The sequence below is a fragment of the Alligator sinensis genome, unplaced genomic scaffold (assembly GCF_000455745.1).
Source record: "Alligator sinensis unplaced genomic scaffold, ASM45574v1 scaffold602_1, whole genome shotgun sequence".
Classification (NCBI taxonomy): domain Eukaryota; kingdom Metazoa; phylum Chordata; order Crocodylia; family Alligatoridae; genus Alligator; species Alligator sinensis.
Window position 1 is genome coordinate 927,994 of NW_005841976.1, and position 19,396 is coordinate 947,389.

At 44.1% G+C, this 19,396-nt stretch overlaps 1 protein-coding gene across 1 annotated transcript in view; it reads right to left on the reverse strand.

The window, feature by feature from the left end:
• The window catches only part of LOC102385662 (protocadherin Fat 3), a 641,364-nt gene that overhangs the window by 62,589 nt on the left and 559,379 nt on the right, over positions 1-19,396 (reverse strand). The window contains 4 exon segments of the mRNA XM_025200838.1: positions 1,588-1,731; positions 5,601-5,738; positions 6,724-6,938; positions 13,298-13,687. Of these exon segments, the coding sequence (XP_025056623.1) occupies positions 1,588-1,731; positions 5,601-5,738; positions 6,724-6,938; positions 13,298-13,687 (887 nt within the window).

Here is a 19,396-nt window from a genome sequence, read left to right on the forward strand (position 1 = left end):
GATAATCATGCTATTATGCTACTTTGTGACTGTTTATATGACTACATGTCACTGTGAAAATGTCACAATGTGAAGTTCAGGGTTTTTTGCAGGACAAACTGAAACAGACTGTGGTTTGGGATCTGTGCCCCCATGTTTTCACCCCTACCAGTCACCTATATTCCAGACACTCCATCTAGTCCAGCAGGGACATTACTATTGCTGTGGATTTGATGTGAAACGTTCTTTATAATGGAGGGCAATAGAAATAAGATAGAGATGTTTTCAAGATACAGTATTTACTAGTCAGAGCTATACTCTGGGATATCATGGGATGGAGCAATCTGTGGACTGCTCATTTTTCTGTCGCCTGTTCCTCACTTCTCATGACTTTCTAATCAAAGAAAGCTTGAACCCCTTGTTTAAAAATATGGGTTTTCTTTGTCCACCTAGGTTAGGGACAGACATTACACATAAACTGATTTAAATGATCAGAAATTGGTTTAAACCTGTAACAGCACAGACATTCAGTGCACACAAACCAGTTTGAGAACGGCTAAAACCAGTTTGAGATAAAACTGGTTGAATGTAGTATCAGACTTAACTGATTTGGCTCAAACTGGTTTATGCATTGTCTGTTCCAGACCCCTTGCTGATTTAAATTAAACCAGACTCCCCCAGCATCCTGGCATGCTCTCTGGCTGGGCAGGGCTCTCTCCTCCACAGTAGGGCTGGCCCCTCCCCTTTGCTCCCTGGCTGTAGCGTGGACAGTCTCTTCAGGCATCTACCTGGCTTCTGCTCTTCCCCACCACTCCCAACTCTCTGCTAAGCAGTCATCCCCCCCCGTCCCTCACACAGTATTAGCTAGCAGACCACATGCTGGCTACCGGGACAAAGGCAGAATCAACAGATAGCTGGTAATGCCCTTCTGTTTTCTGAATGGGGTGATAAACACTGAGCCAAAAGGGATAAACATTTCCCGCTGGGCTGTTGGGGGGGGGGGGGGGGGGGGGCGGGGGGCTCCCTAATTAGCATCCTGCAAGGACCTGGCCATGCCCCCCTCAGTTCAGCTCTGTGCAAGGGAAGGGAGGGCTGCTCTAGTGCTCCCCCAGCTTCTAGCCTGAACCACTGCTGGCATGTGCCTGCATTTCTGGGATGTCTGTCTGGTTACAAAACTGATTTAACTTAGCCAGGTTAGACTAACCTGCAAAGATTGAATCAATTCAGGCTCAGGCTTTTTGAATGTCTGTACCTAGTCCTAGGGGATGGTCAGGGAGTTTCCTTGCAAGAGGGAGACAGAGTACCAGATGGCAACTGGAATTGCAATTGTTGAAGAGGAAGAGAAAAATATTTCTGAAACCAGAGGGAGTTTTCTAGAGCACCTGGGATAATAGTAAAATCTGTGGCAGAACCTAAGGTTGAAGAGCCTTAGTAAACACAAAAAGTATCAAAGAGCTAATGAAACACACGCTCATCCTTTTCTTTAAAGAGGATAATTTGATACACCCCAGGCTGAGAAATCATTAAGAAACAACTTCACTGTAACAAAATGCCTTCATATTGTAAAGATCAACAAAGATTTATTTCTTATAAGTGGGATAAACTTACTTGAATTACAGCTGTATAGTTAGCTGGTGTAAATAGGGGGCCATTATCATTTACATCAGAAATGTCTACGTTGACCGTTACAGACGATGACAATGGAGGGACTCCACTGTCTCTTGCTTGAATAACTAATGAATAACCAGACACCTGTGAAAACATTAAATCAGTGTGAAAGGTTTCCTACATTTTAGCTCCGCTACCATTCAACATCCTATGTACCATATACCATATTCCATGCAAAAGCTGTCCAGCCTCATTACTCTTCTTGCCCTTTGTATAACATTTCCCCATTTATTGCTAAACTATGTCCCAAACTCTGTTTTATAAGGCTATCAATAATCCTAATGGCTTCAACATATTAAAATAACTATCAGATGATGTGTTTTATAGATAATGGCACACTTAAAAACAAACAAACTGTATGCTGCCTTGCATATGATATTCCAAACCAGCCATTACAATTTTAACCAACATGCATGAAGAGAAAATGCTTTCCCATTTCCTTAGTGTGTCATCTGAAACCTTGTAGCTGGAACTGAGGTTTTAAAAATGGTTTCCAGCAATCATTTATAAATGATTTATCACAGTGTGTCTGATTATTGATTTAACACAATATTTCTAACATGACATTTGTGAATACCAAACTAAAGTTCACAGATCAGCAACTGAAAACATACCAGTAAGCACTGTGGATGGCTGTGAGCTCTAGTCTGTTTGTAGCCCATGGTTTAAACAGGTAGTCTGCAACTGAGTAGTATCAGTGCCCTGATGATAGATGGTTTGTGGCTATTTCTATCAAGGATACTCAAAAATCTGTTCTTTTAGTGGCAGCTAGGTAATACAGTTGCAAATTATACCTCTAAGCAAGGGCCACAATGGCAGTAGGCCCTCAACCACCATCCTCTCACTAGGGACAGGTCACAGGGTGCCTAAGACAGATTTGATTTAAAACAGCAATACAGCATGTCTAGAGAAGGACTTTCCTTTCTCCCTCTCTCTTCAGACAGGTTCTGGCTGGTTCTGAGTTGTTGTCTTTTTTTTCCTTTGCACAACTACCTATGGCATTTTTGTTTTCTGGTTTGGCTTTTCTTTGCTTTTCTTTGCCCTCTCTCTCTCACCCTGGAATCTGGATCTTAATCCATGTGTTCACCCCTTCAAAATGAGCACATGCCTTGCCACACTCACTAAAGAACATCAGAGGCAATGAGTCAAATTCTCTTCTGATGTTAGCAGGTGCAACTCCATTCACTTGCTAGGACCTGTGGTGCTCTTATAAAGTATGTGTATAAGAATTTGCTGCATCTAGATACAGCCTGTAGATGATGATTTGATGGTATGAACTGGCTGAACTTTAAGTCTTATGAATCCCTGTTACTGTGCACAGCCTCATGCTCCTTGTGCTGTGGAGATCTGGGAGTGGTGCCAACATTTCAGTCTGCAAATAATTCTTATCCAGGGAGAGAAGAGGAGTAACTGTATCCTAGAAAAGACCAGTTTTCTCCCAATCATTGTGCAGAGGGGCTGGGGTTTGGAGAGTGGAAATTCCTCAGACAGAAGAACAAAAAACTATCAGTGCTGGGTTATAAAAACCACAGCACCGAAGGGTGCGTGTCCCCTGCACTCTTAGGGCTACTGTCAAATAATGTGGCCCCACATACCTGCTCCTGCTCACGTGCACCACGCCTGGATATATAGTGGGGAAGACACTGTACAGGTATCCCCCACTGCATTTATGGGTTCGGGGCGTGCAAGTGGGAGTGGGAGGGTAGACCCATGCCTTTCAGTGGCAGTTTTGGTAGAGCCAGGGGAACACAGCAGACAAACCCTAAGAGATTATTGGCACAGGGAACTCAGAGGAGCTCAGAGAAACTAAGGCTAGGTACAGACATTCAAAAAGCCTGAGGTGGAATTGATCTAACTTACTTGTTTTTTCTACAAGCAGTGTAGTTTAGATTGGTAGCAAACAGAACACAATGTTTGCCCTTCGGTGGAAGGTGGGGGACAAATCTCAGACTGGGATCAGCCAACTTAAACCAGTCTACATGTGCAAAACTTCTGATCTGTTATGGGTATAGACTGGTTTTGTGTGCCAAATTTATGTTCTGTTATGTCTAGACCATTTTTCAATCACTTATACCAGTAAAAATGTAATGTCTGTACCTGGCCTAAGGAAGATTGGGCAAGACAGAGAAACAAGAGGCAGGCTTTCATGGCAGAGAAGCTATATTTGTAGCTGTGAAAGCTGGTGAGGGTAAGCTAACTGGTCATACAGAGGAAAGAGACATGATGATTTGTAGAAAAAGCCATGTACAGAAAATAAATCCTAGATTTCCCTGTTCTAAGCCCAAAGGATGCTCAATAGGGCTTAAGAAAGTGAGACAGGGAAATGCAATGAGATAGTGTCTTTGCTTTGTTTAGATCTGTACAGAGTAATTGAGCTGGATCCTTTGCAATGCCTGTGAGTCTGTCTGCTTCTAGTATCACATATCCTTGAAGAGGTAAATCCCAAACTCACCACACCCATCAGACTAGAATTCAGGAAGAGAATCCCCATAACCCAAAAAGGAGACGGGGTGGTTCAACAATGCCTTTGAAGCCTATGGCAGCTAGCTATGAAGAGGAAGAGACAGAGAGCCTCAATCCAGAATGTTTGCCAGAGAGGCAAGGGAAGAAAGTTTTGCAGTCTCCCATAATCACTAGAAGCGTAGGAACACACGTCTAGCACCTAAACATGGGACTCTGGTAGTGCATGTGTACCTCTGTATTTATTGCATAGCTATTCTAAACACAAACACAAAATTTAAGCAATTTAAGGCTGTTTAGTTAAGAAAACTATAGCAGGGGGCTACATTTTTTTGGCAGGAGTGCCACAAGCTAACCCCACACCCTTCCCAACTGCCACTCCTATCCTTTTCCCCTCCCTGCTTTGCTTTCTGCTCCTTGCCCCATCTGCCATTGTACCTCCTGTCCCTTCCTCAGTCTGCTGTGCACCACACATAGAGGCTGCCTGTGCCACTTGTGGCACCCTTGTCACAGGTTGGCCATCCCTGATCTGTAGCATCTATACTGGTCTATAGATTACAGCAGAGAATGCATGCACAGACATTATCTCCATCGCATCAGTATCTTTAGCAAACTGCAGTGAGTCATTCTGCTAAGAGGATACTAAATACTGACAATTTAATCCTGCTTTCACCTTAATATGAAGGGATATTTGCCTTTGAATTAAGTAGCTTTGCTGCCAATAGAGAGCTTTTCCATTTGAGCCTATATTCACGTTTTATAAGCCTGATTTAGCGCTCTAGTGCCACTGGTATTGTTTGGAGACACTGGGTAGGGATATCTTTGCATACTGCAAAATTCCTGAAGTCATGTAACTTTCTCCAATATTCTCAGGGTAAAAAAACGTAAATATAGTTTTTTCAAAAGCTGTTAATTGGTAACAAGAGCACGGTGATGATAAGTTGTCCTGGGTGAATGGATGTATCAGGATAAACAGAACAGTGACATCAATCTAATATAGCACCTGTATAGTTGAACAGGTTCACAACAATCTTCCTAATGAAATTTTTCACACGGTATCACCTTATGGCAGAAGTCTCGGCTCCATTCTTGGTACCATGTTTAAGAGCATATTATAATCAAAGTTGCATACAGAACAGTTTGTGCATGGGAGAAAGGGTGGCAGCTCATTAACAGGCTACAGCTGCCTTTGTTGCCACATGTGAAATCTACACAGGTTTATCACATCTCCACATTTTTCCAGACTTGATCTCATTTCCTATGACAGTAGTGGATAGGAGTGCTTCAACAAAGGCTGACTCAAAAATATGATGGAGAGGAGGAAGAAGTTGAGCACTATTAAAAATAAGTAATAGACTATTTTATGGTAACAAGTACAGACGGTGTAAATGACCAGCCTGTAATAATATGGAAAGCCAAAACTAGAGATGAAGTCAATATCCATATACAATTTCTAGTGAGCTAAGAAAGAAGCTCAGTGCATGTTAGCTTACCCTCTCTCTGTCCAATTTCTTTTTAACCTTCACAAGTCCCAAAACTGGATCAACTGAAAATTCATTATCTCTATCACCATTCACTATGGAGAAATGAATCTGGCCATTGGGAGGACTGTCCACATCTTCTGCTATCAACTTTTTGGAGAGAAGAATAAAATTAGCTAAGTAAACAAGGAATGGTTTCTAGTTTAAACACCAAAAGGAATAACTTCATATTCTGTCAAGTTAGTACATTTAAATTACATGTGTGGGCTGGTACATACGGTTTCTTATGCTACATCATGAATCTGGGATGCTGAACTATTTAGACACGGCAAAACTGCATGCATATTATGCATATTGTAGGTAATCATATTGCTAAACACAATCATTTAATTTATGCTACATTTTAGAGAAAAATATTTTTGAAAATGCTTTAAATATTTTTGGAGCTATAGCCTGGGGCTTTCAAAGGAACCTGCAGGAGTTGAGTAATTTACTATACAAGCAGGGTGCCTACCCCCCTAAAAGCCTTTGAAAATCCCAGCCTTAAAATTAATTTAATGCTACTAGTTCAAATAAACCTTTGCTTATAAAGCCAGAAGTTATGTTGTAAAAAAAAAGTCTTGCAATGCTGAGGTGTGATAGCTTGCATGCCAGAATCGCTAGATAGAAATACTATTTATTTCCCTGAAAGGCCTTGAATTTTGCCTCTCCAATGAGAGATAACATCTGTTTCTAGCTCTGCTGAATCATGAGATATCAGGTGTTAAAGCCTGTCATTGGTTCAAGACAAAATATTATCTGAAATTGAGTGAAATATTTAGAAGAAAAAGGAAACTATTTTGTGTAGTAAGCTTTTTTTTTTTAATGTGAGCTGTTTTGAAAGTTGTTTAGTGGTTTGAAAAGTAAAAAGTAGTTCAGGCAGAGAGAAACTACTGGATATGATGCAGGTGAAGAGGTGAAAGGTGAAATAGCTGTTATAGTTGATAATTGTATACAGATATGTGTGTACACACACACACACACACAGTTTATAGTTTATAGTTATAATAGTTTGTCAACGGTTGACTGAAACGCAAGAAAATATCATAAGCCCCTCTTTTGACTATATGTCTGAAACCATATGCTGTATACTCACCATAATCACAGAGTCACCAACTGCTGCATCCTCACTGATGACTGCGCTGTACAGCACCTGACTAAATTTTGGCGCATTGTCATTAACATCTGTTACATTTATGTTCACTGTAGTAACAGCACTGAGAGCTGGAGTACCTCCATCTTTTGCTTCCACCACGAGGTAGAAATCTTTACATGTTTCATAGTCCAGTGCTTCAATGACAGAAATGGCTCCTTTGAAGCAAAAGAGGAAACGTTAACAGATTTAAAAAGTGACAAACTATTAGCAGTCATTGCCAATAAGTTTGGCTATTGCACATAATGCAATACATTATAGATTCATAGATCATAGAGTCGGAAGGGACCCAATGGATCATCGTGTCCGACCCCCTGCCCCTGGCAGGAAAGAGGACCAAGGTCAGACAACCCCAGCCAGGTGATTGTCAAGCCTCCTCTTGAAGACCTTCAAGTTAGGTGACAGCACCACCTCTCTTGGAAGCCCATTCCAGACTCTGGACACCCTTATTGCAAAACATTTCTTCCTAATGTCTAACCTAAATCTACTCTCCACTAGTTTGCATCCATTATTCCTAGTTACTTCCTGGGGCGCTCTGGAAAACAGCACATCCTCAATTCCCTGCTGTCATCCCCTGATAAATTTATAGGTGGCCACAAGGTCACCCCTCAGCCGTCTTTTCTATAGGCTGAAGAGATCCAGATCTCTCAACCTCTCCTCGTAGGGTCTTCCATGGAGACCACTAATCATGCAGGTGGCCCTCCTCTGAACCCTTTCCAGATCCTCCGTGTCCCTCTTGAAGTGCGACGCCCAAAACTGGACACAGTACTAGTACTTCAATTGCAGCCTGACTAGTGCTGCATAGAGGGGGAGCATCACCTCCCTTGATCTGCTGGTCATGCATCTGCTAAAACACGGCAAGGTGCAATTGGCTTTGTTGCTGGCCTCGCTACACTGCCTCAACTGCACTGTCGGCTCATGTTCATCTTGGAGTCAACTATGACTCCAAGATCTCTCTCAGCCTCTGAGCTGCTGAGGAGGACATCCCCCAACCGATAGGTGTGCTGGAATTCCTCCTTCCTAGGTGGAATACCTTACATTTATCTTTGTTGAATTGCATCCTATTACGTTCCGCCCACTGATCTAACCTGTCCATTATGTAGCACCACAGCAAAATATTATATGATGCTACTCAAACAATAATACATCCCAATCTCCAAAATAAGCTGTTATTCTCCCTGTAAAGATTAATTAATTGATATCAAGCTGCTCTAACATACTGACTCTCATGGCAGGACCTTCATATGATTCAGAACTATGAATGGGCTCTCATAACAGCAGATTGATAGCAGTGCTTTATGTGGGTAAACTGAGGCACTGCAGTTCAATGACCTGCCTGGACTCACATAGACAGTGGCACAGCTGCAAATAAAACCCAGAAATATTGATTTACAGTTCTGCATTTTGCACACAACAGACACTTCATTCAAAATGTTCACATCTATGTGACAAGGTAAGCTCCTAAATCTATCTGCCTGAAGATCTGATTTGTCCAAACAATCATATACCTACAATCTCCACTGAACTATGTGGGGGCTCTAGGATTGTGAAGAGATTTGAAAACCTGGTTATTTTAATCAGGTGTCCACATACTAATTTAACATAAGCCAACTGGTATAAAAATGGTTCATGTGCATCAAGGCGCTTTTTCTAAAGCTCATTAAATTTAGTACCTCCAATGTGAGGTACTAAAGAAATGTGCATTAGACTGCCTTAATACACAGTAATGAATGGACATGGTTTTTAAGTGACGCTTAATGCATAATAGCCTATTTTATTGTACATTAGTACAGTTTTTTATATGATGCTTTAATGTGCAGTAAAAGAGGCTACTGAGCATTAAAGTGCACATGTAGATGCACCCAGTTTCTCTGTGTCCAATGACTAAGTAAGCTTTTACCTTATCACATTCACATAAGAAGACAACTCTTAGGAGAGAATTGAACTTGAAGTGCAGATCCTCTATTTGCTTCCCCAAGCCCTAACCCTAAGCCCTTCCAAAACTATTAGCTAGAGTTGTGTTTTTGTGGGGGGGCCATAGAGTGGGCACTGAGTACTGAGAAGGCATTGAAGGAGGGCCCACATTTTGTCAGCATGATTTGCTTCAAGTAGAAGCCCCAAGGAGGAGCAGGGGAGAAGACTGTCGTGGCTAGTAGGAAGCTCCCACTGATAAACAGGGATCCGGGCTTTCCGTTTCTCGTGGAAAAAAGTGGATTTTTCCCCTTTGCAAACGGTTCTCTGCAGGCTGGCAGAGTTTCAGCCTTCAAAAGCTGCTTGCAAAAGGGTGGGAAACCCTAAGCCCTGTCTGTAGGGGGTGGGCACAGGGGTAGGACCTGAGAATTTGAGTCAGCCAGGGCCGGCTTAGACTCACTTTCCCTCCTGCAGCCTTTAGGGTAAATAGGGCCCTGGGGGTGGGGGCCAACTGGAAGCACCCTCCGGAAGGATTGTGGGGGCTCTGCGGGTGAGGGTCATGCTGCCAGGGCGACCAGGGCCTGCAGGGAGAGGTGGCAGAGTAGGAGGGGGGCAGGGATGTGTGGGTGGCAATCACCTGGTCCTATGCCATGAGCCAAGGCCAGGGCATATGTGGGCTGCCTCATCGCACTGTGGCTCATTCCAGTTGGGCTCAGGCTGGGGCTGGGGATGCTGCCCAGCTGGGGCAGCAATGGCAGCAGCTCAGTGCGGGAGGGAGGGAATGCCTGCTGCCTGCTAGGCCAGGCACCCTCGGGGCAGGATTGGGGATTGGGGCTGAGGGCGCTGCCAGATGGGGTGGTACCTGGGGCCAGGGCCAGGTCACTGGGGGTGAGCATTGCCTCTCTGCTGTGCTACTGGCTGCTACCCCACTGCTCACTATACCACTGCACCACATCCCACTGGCCTGTGTCTGTAGCAGCTGCTGGCAACTCTGGAGCTGGTGGCTGGGGGCGCATTGCATGACAGGACACGGAGGGGAGGGGAGGAGAGATGCAGCCTGGCTGGCCTGCATGCTGCCTTGCCTGGCCTGGGGCCTTGCCTGCCCCTGTGCGGGGGGAGAAAGGGTAGCTCCTGGTCCTGGGAATCACTCAGGAGGGTTGTGATGGGCCAGGGGGGAGGGATGGAGGTGGTACCAGAGTCTATGCATGTGTGTGTGTGATGGGCCAGGGGTGGCAGTGCAGGGGGGAGGTGTGTAAGAGAGAGAGAGAGATTGGGGGGGGGGGCACTCTGGGTAGAAGTGGCCCCCAAAGTGGGACCTGGAGCCCCCCTAGCCTGCTTAAGCAGCCTGTGAAGGGGAGGCTGACCTGGAAGAGAAGGGGCTTGCCCAGCCAGATGCTGGGGGTGTGGAGTGTGGGTTGGGAGTGAGGGTCAATGGCATGAGGAGGGGCAGGGCACCAGCATATAAGTGCTGTTCTGTGTCACAAAGCACCCATGGGTACAGCTGCAGCTGGACCCACGTCTTGGTGAGTGAGGGGGGCAGGGAGAGCTCTGGGTTTCTATGATAAAAAAACCCAAAATAAAACATCAAAATATAGAATCTATTTTATTATAGTGATTGGGGCACTGGTAGGCTTACCAAATTATTTTAAAATTGTAAATATATCAATAAAACATTGTGTTCATCTGATATCTATATATAGAGAAAACTTTCATTTTAATTGCAGAAAAACACAGATGTTGAGGTTTTTAATCAGAGAATTTTGGATTCTTAAACAGAAAACCAGGATCCCTGCTGATAAGTGATGTGAGGGGTCTGTTTTTTCAATCCCTGTTGACGGATATACATCAGGACATGGGTGTCTGGAATCTCAGCTTCTGCTTCTAAACTGATGATAATTAAGCTGTCACACATTAATGAATAATAAATGTTTTCTTCTTCCTATGTGATCAAGCTTCATTACTTGCTTTTATTGATTTATCATCCCGGTTTCATTGTCAAAGGCAAACTTAAGTATCTCCATTTCCCTAGGTGTTTACATTTAAATCCAGCTACTATTAACAGGAGATAGCAGAAGTTAAAACACACATTAAAAGTATTGTTTTAAAAAGCCCTGTGGCTGCAGGCAATTAATTTGTTGCACAGAACAACATAAATGAAATAACACATCTTTCAAGGTATTTCTTAGCTATTGGCTACACGTCTAGTTGCACCTAAATAACTGTTGCCTTCAGCTTTCAACATGTAGATCAATCACATCTGAGACTCTAGTTGCAAGTTCTTTGTGTATTTGGGAGGGTGATGAGATCCTGACCATGAGAGGTATAAGAGATGACATCTGACTGGTGTCACTGGATTAAAAGCCCAATCAGGATAAAGAATACATTCCTAGAAGGACACTGAAACAGCAGTAGCTGTTTGGACAAAAAAAAAAAAATGGAGGTTGTCTCAAACAATCCATTTATTAAAACTCGTCAATCATAGACTATTAGGATTGGAAGGGACCTCAGGAGGTCACATCTAGTCCAACCCCCTACCCAAAGCAGGACTATTCCCAAATAAATCATGCCAGCCAAGGCTTTGTCTACCCAGGTCTTAAAAACCTCCAAGGATAGAGGTTCCACAACTGCTCTGCGTGACCTGTTGCAGTGCTTTACTATCCTTCTGGTGAGAAAGTTTTTCCTTGCTGCAACTTGAGACCATTAGTCCTTGTTCTTCCATCTGTCACCACTGAAAGAACTCTAACTCCATCCTCTTTGGAACCACCCTTCAGGTAGCTGAAGGCTGCTATTAAATCGCCCCTTAGTTTTCTCTTCTCCAAACTAAATGAGCCCAGTTCCCACAGACTCTCCTCAGAAGTCATGTGTTTCAGACCCCTAACCATTTCTGTTGTTCTCCATTGAACTTTCTCCATTTTGTCTACATCTCTTCTGCAGTGGGGAGGCCCAAAACCCAAACACAGTACTCCAGATGTGGTCCCACCAGTGCCAACTAGAGGAGAATAAACACTTCCTTTGATCTGCTGGCAATGCTCCTACTAATGCGGTATGCTGTTAGCCTTTTTCATAACAAAGGAATATTGTTGGTTCATATTTAGCTTATTGTCCACTGTAACCTCCAGGCCCTTTTCTGCACTTGGTCCACAGCCTGTACTGATGCATAGGATTGTTCCCTCCTAATTGCAGGACTTTGCACTTGTCGTTGTTGAGCCTCATGATATTCCTTTTGGCCCAATCCTGCAATATGTCGAGGGCTCTCTGAATCCTAGTCCTACCTACTAGCATATCTACTATTCCCCCCAGCTTGGTGTCACCTACCAACTTGTTGAGGGTGCCCTCCATCCTATCTTCCAGGTTATGAAGATACTGAACAAAACCAGCCCAAAGACCGACCCCTGGGGCACTGCACTTAATACCAGTTGCCAACAAGACATCAAGACATTGATTACTATCCTTTGAGCCCAACAATGGTGATACTTGCAAGAATGTTGTGGGAGACAGTATCAAAAGTCTTGCTTAAAGTCAAAGTATATCATGACCATTGTTTTCCCCGCATCCACAGAGCCAGTCATCTCATCAGAGAAAGCAATCAGGTTGGTCAGGCATGTCTTGCCCTTGGTGAATCCATGCGGACTGTTCCCAATCACCTTCTTCTCCTCCAAGTGCTTAGAAATGGATGCTTTGAGGACCTGCTTCATGATTTTTCTAGCGACTGAGGTGAGGCTAACTCGTCTGTAGTTCCCTGGATCCACCTGCTTCCCTTTCTTAAAGATGGGCACTATATTTGCTGTTTTCTAATCATCTGGGACCTCCCCGAAGTGCCACTAGTTTTCAAATAGAATGGCCAGCAGCTCTACATTCATACCAGCCAACTTACTCAGTACTCTCAGATTCATTGCATCCGGTCCCATGGACTTGTACACATCCAGCTTTTTAAAATAGTCCCTAACCTGTTCTTTCACCCCTGAGGGCTGCTCACCTTCTTCCCAAACTGCTCTGTCTGGTGCAGTAGTCTAACCTTGTCTGTGAAGACCAAGGTAAAAAAAGCATCGAGTACTTTAGCCTTTTCCTCATCATTTGTCACTAGGACGCCTCCCCCATTCAATAAGGGACCCACATTTCCTTCACCTTCCTCTTGTTGCTAACATATTTGTAGAAACCCTTCTTGTTACCCTTCATGTCCCTTGCTAGCTGCAACTCCAATTGTGCTTTAGCCTTCCTGACTTCATCCCTGCATGCTCGAGCAATATTCATTTTTATACTCCTCTCAAGTGTTTGTCCAAGCTTTCACGTCTTGTAAGCTTCCTAGTTGCTGGTCATATTTGCTATTCTTCCTGCACATCAGGATGGTTTGCATCTGTGCCCTCAGTAAGCTTTCTTTAAAATACAACTAGGTCTCCTGGACTCCTTTCCCCCTCAGCTTGGCCCCCCAGAGTATCCTGCCCATCAGTTCCCTTACTCCACTCAATTCAATAGGCTAGTAAAGAAGTTAGGTGCTTTCGACTTGAGTGAGAGTGGCTAAAGAGCTGTCTGTGGGACTCATTTAGTTCTACACATTTCCCTGACATGCTGACTTCACATTCCTCCTCTTAGGCATGATTTTACAAACCTGTCTTTGAGTTGATCCTGAACTTCCCTTTCTCATTCCCAGATCTGATGAGGTAGGCAATTTCAGCGTTTGTACCAATGTCTTTGCTTGTTGCAAAAACAGCAAGGATTTCAGCGCTAAGCGAGGTATCTTCAGGAACTGAAACAAGATAGTCTCTTCTTTCAAACACAGGAGGGTTGTCATTAATATCCAGCACTGTAATGGTGACTGTAGCCAGTGACGACAAGGTCAACATAATGCTCTGGTCTGATGCCTTTACACTAATGTTATAGGAGGACTGTAGCTCTCTATCAAGTGGTTGCTCCAAAATAATGATCCCTGATGACCTGTCTACAGAGAAGTAACCGTTTGCGGAGTCTGCTAGGGAATAGACAACTTTTCTGTTCACACCTGAAAGAGAAGCAAAGGTGAAATTAAGAAAAGAACCATTTTATAACAAACCAGCTATTCTCACAGTGTGCATTTATCTCATACTCCGTGGGGTAAGTGCATGGAGGACACAGCTGAAGCAGTAGAATACTACCTCTGCCAAAAACCCCTGATGAACAGTCTGTGTAATCCTCTCCTTGACTCTAGGTCTGCTGGTTCAAAACCATTAGGAATCAAGTCCAGAAGTGTGACTTATATGACCCAGTCCCAGTCCAGAGGAGTTTACAATGGAAACGAATAATGAAAATGCCATGCTGCAGAACATGCCACCAGACATAGGAAGGGATTGTGTTAAGTATGGTTTAAACCAGGGCTAGGGATTCTTATCCCATTACCTGGATTAGCTTTTGTGACCCCTTTGTTCCTATGAGCTCTTTGCTTATTTGCCTCTCCCAGCACTGTTTCCACCTCCCTTCCTGTCCTTTGTATTTAAAACACTCTTCATTTTATACACTGTTTTGTCCATGTCCTTTCACAGCATATGATGAAGTGAGCTCCAGCTCATGAAAACTTATGCTACATAAATATCTCTAATTTATAAGGTGCAAACCTTTTCATGCTTGTGCACTACTAACCTGGCCTTGATTCTAATGCACATGTGTCATGCAAGTTGAAAATATGCTGAGGAACAAAACCTTGTCACTATAGTTTAAATCTGTCAGATTGGAGAGAGGCATCAAACACTACCAGCAGGAACCTGGACATCTTAGAAAGGATAAGCTTTCATTTAAAAAAAAAAAAAATCTAGGTCGAGATCAGTAATGGAATTGTACAGAGATGTCTTTTATTTTTCAAATCCTGCTTGCAGCTCCTGATACAAAAAGCCTATCCAACCAGCTGTTGAATATGTAGATTGGTATGCTAACGTTGTCTGCAATAATGAGGCCTGAAGGGAGGGTACTATATGGCTGCTTGCTCTTCCTGCACTACAGTGGGATAGATGTTTGAAATCTAATTAAAAGTGAATGCTGAAACAACTCCATACAAGTTCCCTGGTTCCTGTTTATTTTATGCTTTGGTCCTGGAACCTGCAATCAGAGATTATTACTAAACATAAAGATTGACTAAGTTGGAGATTCCCCATTCTTAACATCTCTCACTTGAGTATTTGTTGTCCTTATTGTCTGAGAAGAGACATTACAAGCCTGACATTAATCAGACACACAGGAGCTACTGAACCCTTCTAGGCATATTTTGTTAATTTAAAATTTGTGACAGTATTATTCTGCTGTACAGCATTGGCAAAGCATTGTAAAAGTGACTGATCAAAAGCCACACAAATCACATTTGTTTTCTACTTGACAAAGCAGGACTACAGCATTCACACCAGGGGGAGCTGAGGGACTCCTTTCCCTAACTGTGCTCACATTAAAGCAATAGCAAGAACAAGTAACAGACCAGATTTAAATTGCATTAGGAATTATTAACTGGCTCTTTAGGGAATAAGGATTTTAAACGGTGCTTGATATCCATGGCTATGTTTCAAACATTCAACTGCCATTAAAAAAATAAATAAATGTTCAAATGCCAATATTATAACCTAGTATTATTCTTTGCCAGTAGGACCTATATATTCTAACTGAGATTGCAGCCTCCATACGCTAGAAACTGTAAGAAACTGTAGAAACACACAGTTGGAGTGAGTCTTTGCACCCTTTAAACAGACAGCAGCTACAGAGGAAGAAAGGAAGTATTATGCCTGCACCCCTAAATGAGGTACAACCCCCCCAAAACAGATAGACCCAGATCTCCAAAAGAACTCAAATACTGCAGTGCTGAGCATTGAAACACCTCACTCCTTGGTGCCTTCCTGCGGACTGAAATTCTGAGCCCTGGCTTAGATTCCTAGATCTCCCCACAAATGCACTGAGACAGTTGGGTGCCTGATCCTTTTAAATCAGCTGAGTAAGGAAGCCCCTAGTCGAGCCAAGAAGGAATTACAGAGGAAAAGGACAGAGATTGGGGATGTCAACGAGGAACTTGGGAAAAAACGCTGCATTCTCTGGCCTGGGAGGTGCCTCCTGCTGGGAATCTTAACTGTGAATCCTCTCCTAGAATTCAGTACTTAAGGTTCATTTGCAAAAAGACACAGACAGACTCATTACAGTAGAGCAACTGACTTCATAGTGAAAGCACTCACCTGAAAGTCATGGGAATCTGGGTTGCAGCCCTTCCGTGTTTAATTCAGAGCACAGAGTAGAGCCCACATCTCGGCACAAAGCTATCTGTTATTCTGGAATGGGGTTTCTCCAAGGGTGCTAACAGACGTGCAGCTCCCTGTAACTCATGGTGCTTCACAGGAAGCACCATGAGTTATAGCGACTGCCCCCCACCGCCCCCGAACCCAACAGACATTCCCTGTTGGGTCCAGGGGGTTAGGGACTGAGCTCCAGTTTGGAGTGGTTGAGTGTCCACAGCCCCTCTCCCCTAGCTCCACCCCCCTATCCCAGCTCCGGTGCCGTCTTCAGGATGGGAGGGGGGAAAAGGGAGGGGAGGGAGCTCCAGCTAGGGCTTGCCCAGACTACATTGGAAGGTGGGGTGGGTGGATTAGAGCCCTCCTGAACTGGGGGACTCCAATCCACCCTTCCCACCCTCCAGTGCAGGCTGGGCAAACCCCAGACTGAGTTCCCTCCCCTCCCTTCTCCCCTTCCCATGCTGAAGACAGCACCAGGGGGTGGGGGTGGCTGCGTCAGCTCACCCTGCTCCCAGCAGGGACTGACGGAAGTGAATGAAGATGCTCCACTTTGGAGCACCTTCATCTGAACCCTCGTGTAAATAGGGTTCAGACTGTTGCGCAATTGGGAACGTTAAAAGTGCTCTGCACCCATGCATTTCTGTCATCAGGAGATGGCTGTAGAGTGCTTCAGGGGGCTGATCGTACAACAAAATGTTACTTCGATCAATGCCGCAAGTCTGCCACTGAAGCTGCTCCATTTGATATAAATGCCTACATACTCATTGAATCAGGGACTTTAACCATATTAAAGTGTGGTACCATATTGCCAGTTTCAGGAAAGAGGAAACCTGTCTGGGGGGAGGGGGGGAGGAGGAGAGAAGGAGGGGATATATAATTGTGGCAGCAGTGATATGCCCGTGCCCTGCCCCAGTCCCTCACTCTCAACCCCACACCACCGTCCCTGCTGATACCCCTCACTGTGTACCCACATCCCCCTGGCCATGCCTGTGCCCTGCACTCTTAATCCACATTCCCTTGTCCCCCCTGGTGCCCCTCACTCTTGACCTTCAGCCCCCTGCCCTCCCAGCCCTGCTGTTCATGCAGCTCCCTGCTGCCCATGCAGCTCCCCTGGCCTCCCACCCCTGCTGCCCACGCAGCTCCCTGCCCTGCTGCAGCCCCAGTGCCAGGTGGCACTTCACACACATACACGCACACACCCCTCCACAGACTTACCTGTCTGCAGCTGCCGGAGCTGCCTGCAGAGTACATGATGCCTCTCCCTCAGCCCCAAGCAGCTCCTTGCTGGGGCAAGCTGAGAAGTGCTGGGAAAAACTGCACTGAAAATGTAGTTTGCAGCCTGGAAATGCCCAGATATTTGCTGATATTTAAAAAAACCACCCAGATTGAAATGGGAGGACCCCAAAAGTGGACATGTCTGGGAAAACCCAGATGTATGGTAACCTTATGAGATATGGCCCAAGTCTCAGGTGAGAGCTACCCCTCTGGGCTACAGAGCCAGTCTCTCTTGTTTGTCTCTCTTCCTTGCTGCCTGAAAGGCATCATCTGGGCATACTATACCTGGCACAATATACATTCTTGTGAGGCAAGAACTGCTTTTTTTCACTCTTTGTTTGTACACAGCTTAGTGCAGTGGGAGCTGATTTAAGACTGTGGCTCTATGATGCTGTAATAATGCGAATACCAGAAAAATGACTAGCAATAATTAGATGAACGCAAAGAACAATTCCTTGTACACTGAAGGGTGAACACCATGAGATCACCCTGTGCACCAGCTATTTCAGAAGACAGAAAATAAGGACAGAAGATGAATGGAAAACAAACTGGCATCATGAAAAAGAAAGCAGGGTAGATTTGCACTTTATAGACTAACCTGATGTCAGGCTAGCACAGCTAACTGATTATGAACAACGTTAGTAGGGGAGAAGTTTTGTTCAGTATTACTTCATAGCAGGAGGAAGCACAGGCAGAAAGCCTGTGTGAAGCACCAAGCTGAGCGTAATATGTTTAGATATTAATTTTGATATGATGAAAGTCCCCAGAGTTCAGGGAGCTCTCACAATAATTAAACTGTAACTACTGACAATAAAACACCAACAGGTTTCTGTTCCATTTATCTTCTTGTACCACGCTCATCACTGTAGTATCAGAGCACCTTCTAGGACTGCATTAAGCAAAAAGATCTAACATCTACCCTGTGTTGTTTTTTCCCTTGGCTTCTCCCCACAAGGGGAAGTGTGTGTAGTGGAAGGCCTTTTGGTAGGGTTTTATTTTAAATATGCCTGTTGCTATGTATTTATGTCAGAGAAACCAAGGTCGAAAAACATGCCTTGTACTTTATGTAGAAGGAGGTGGAAGTGCATTCTGCAGCCTCAGACCAGTCTCTAGGAAAGCTGTCTCCTACACAGACAAGATTGATCTTGATTCTATAGAGCTTCACTGAGCCAGATTGCTGTCTGACAAATAATACTGGCCCGTGTCTTTGTAGCAGCCCTCCCAGCAGCCTCATGCCCAGATTCAACAAGATTGAAACCTTAATAATCCTTGGATTAGAAAAGCAGCTGACCAGAATCAGCCTGAGATTTCCCATAAGAAAAGAACTGAAGTGATTGAAAATGCAAATCTATCCATGCTTTCTATGCACTGTATGAAAGTTACTGATGAAAAATCAGAAAGAATCATTGTGGACACACTAAGAAGAGACTGACAGCAAATTCTGCTATGGTTTCTGACCAGCTCTGAAGTCAAATGGACCAAGCTTATGGGAAATTGAGTGTTTCAGATATTTCAGGAGTCACTTCTCCATAGCCCGTGAAACATTTTTTCCCAAAAATAAAAGATTCAGTCCAAGCTAACATCTGTAAAGATGATCAATGCCAAGGTAGTTCTTGGCAGACAAGGTTATTTGAGTAAATGTGATATCTTTTATTAGACAAACTGAATAGCTGGAAAAATTGTTCTTTGCAAGTTTTGGGCATGGGTGCCTGGGCCTGAAAGCTTGCAAAGAACATTTTTTTCCAAATATTCAGTTGGTCTAATAAAAGACATCACCTTTACATGAATAACCTTTTCTTCCTATGTCTTTAGACCAACCTAGCTACAACCAACACCTGAAAGGTAGTTCTTGAGCAGAGATCTCACGGCATGCTCTGTCTCAGTCCTACCAGAGAAAGCTAGCTTACTGGCACCTAACCAAGAGCGCACAGAGGCAGCTATGTTTTCTGAGATAGCGACTACAGAGTAGACAGGCATGTCTCACTGCTGTGCATCCTTGGGCAGTACACAGGCACTGTAGACATGTCTTCAGTATAGCTGCCTGCAGGTTGTGTGTGTGAACTGCAATGACTTTTGGTAGGGTTTTATTTTAAACGTGCCCGTTGCTATGTATTTATATTAGAGAAACCAAGGTAAAAAAACAAACAAACACACCCTGTTTCTTTGTCCTGGCACTATGTCTTCACAAAATGAGGAACTGA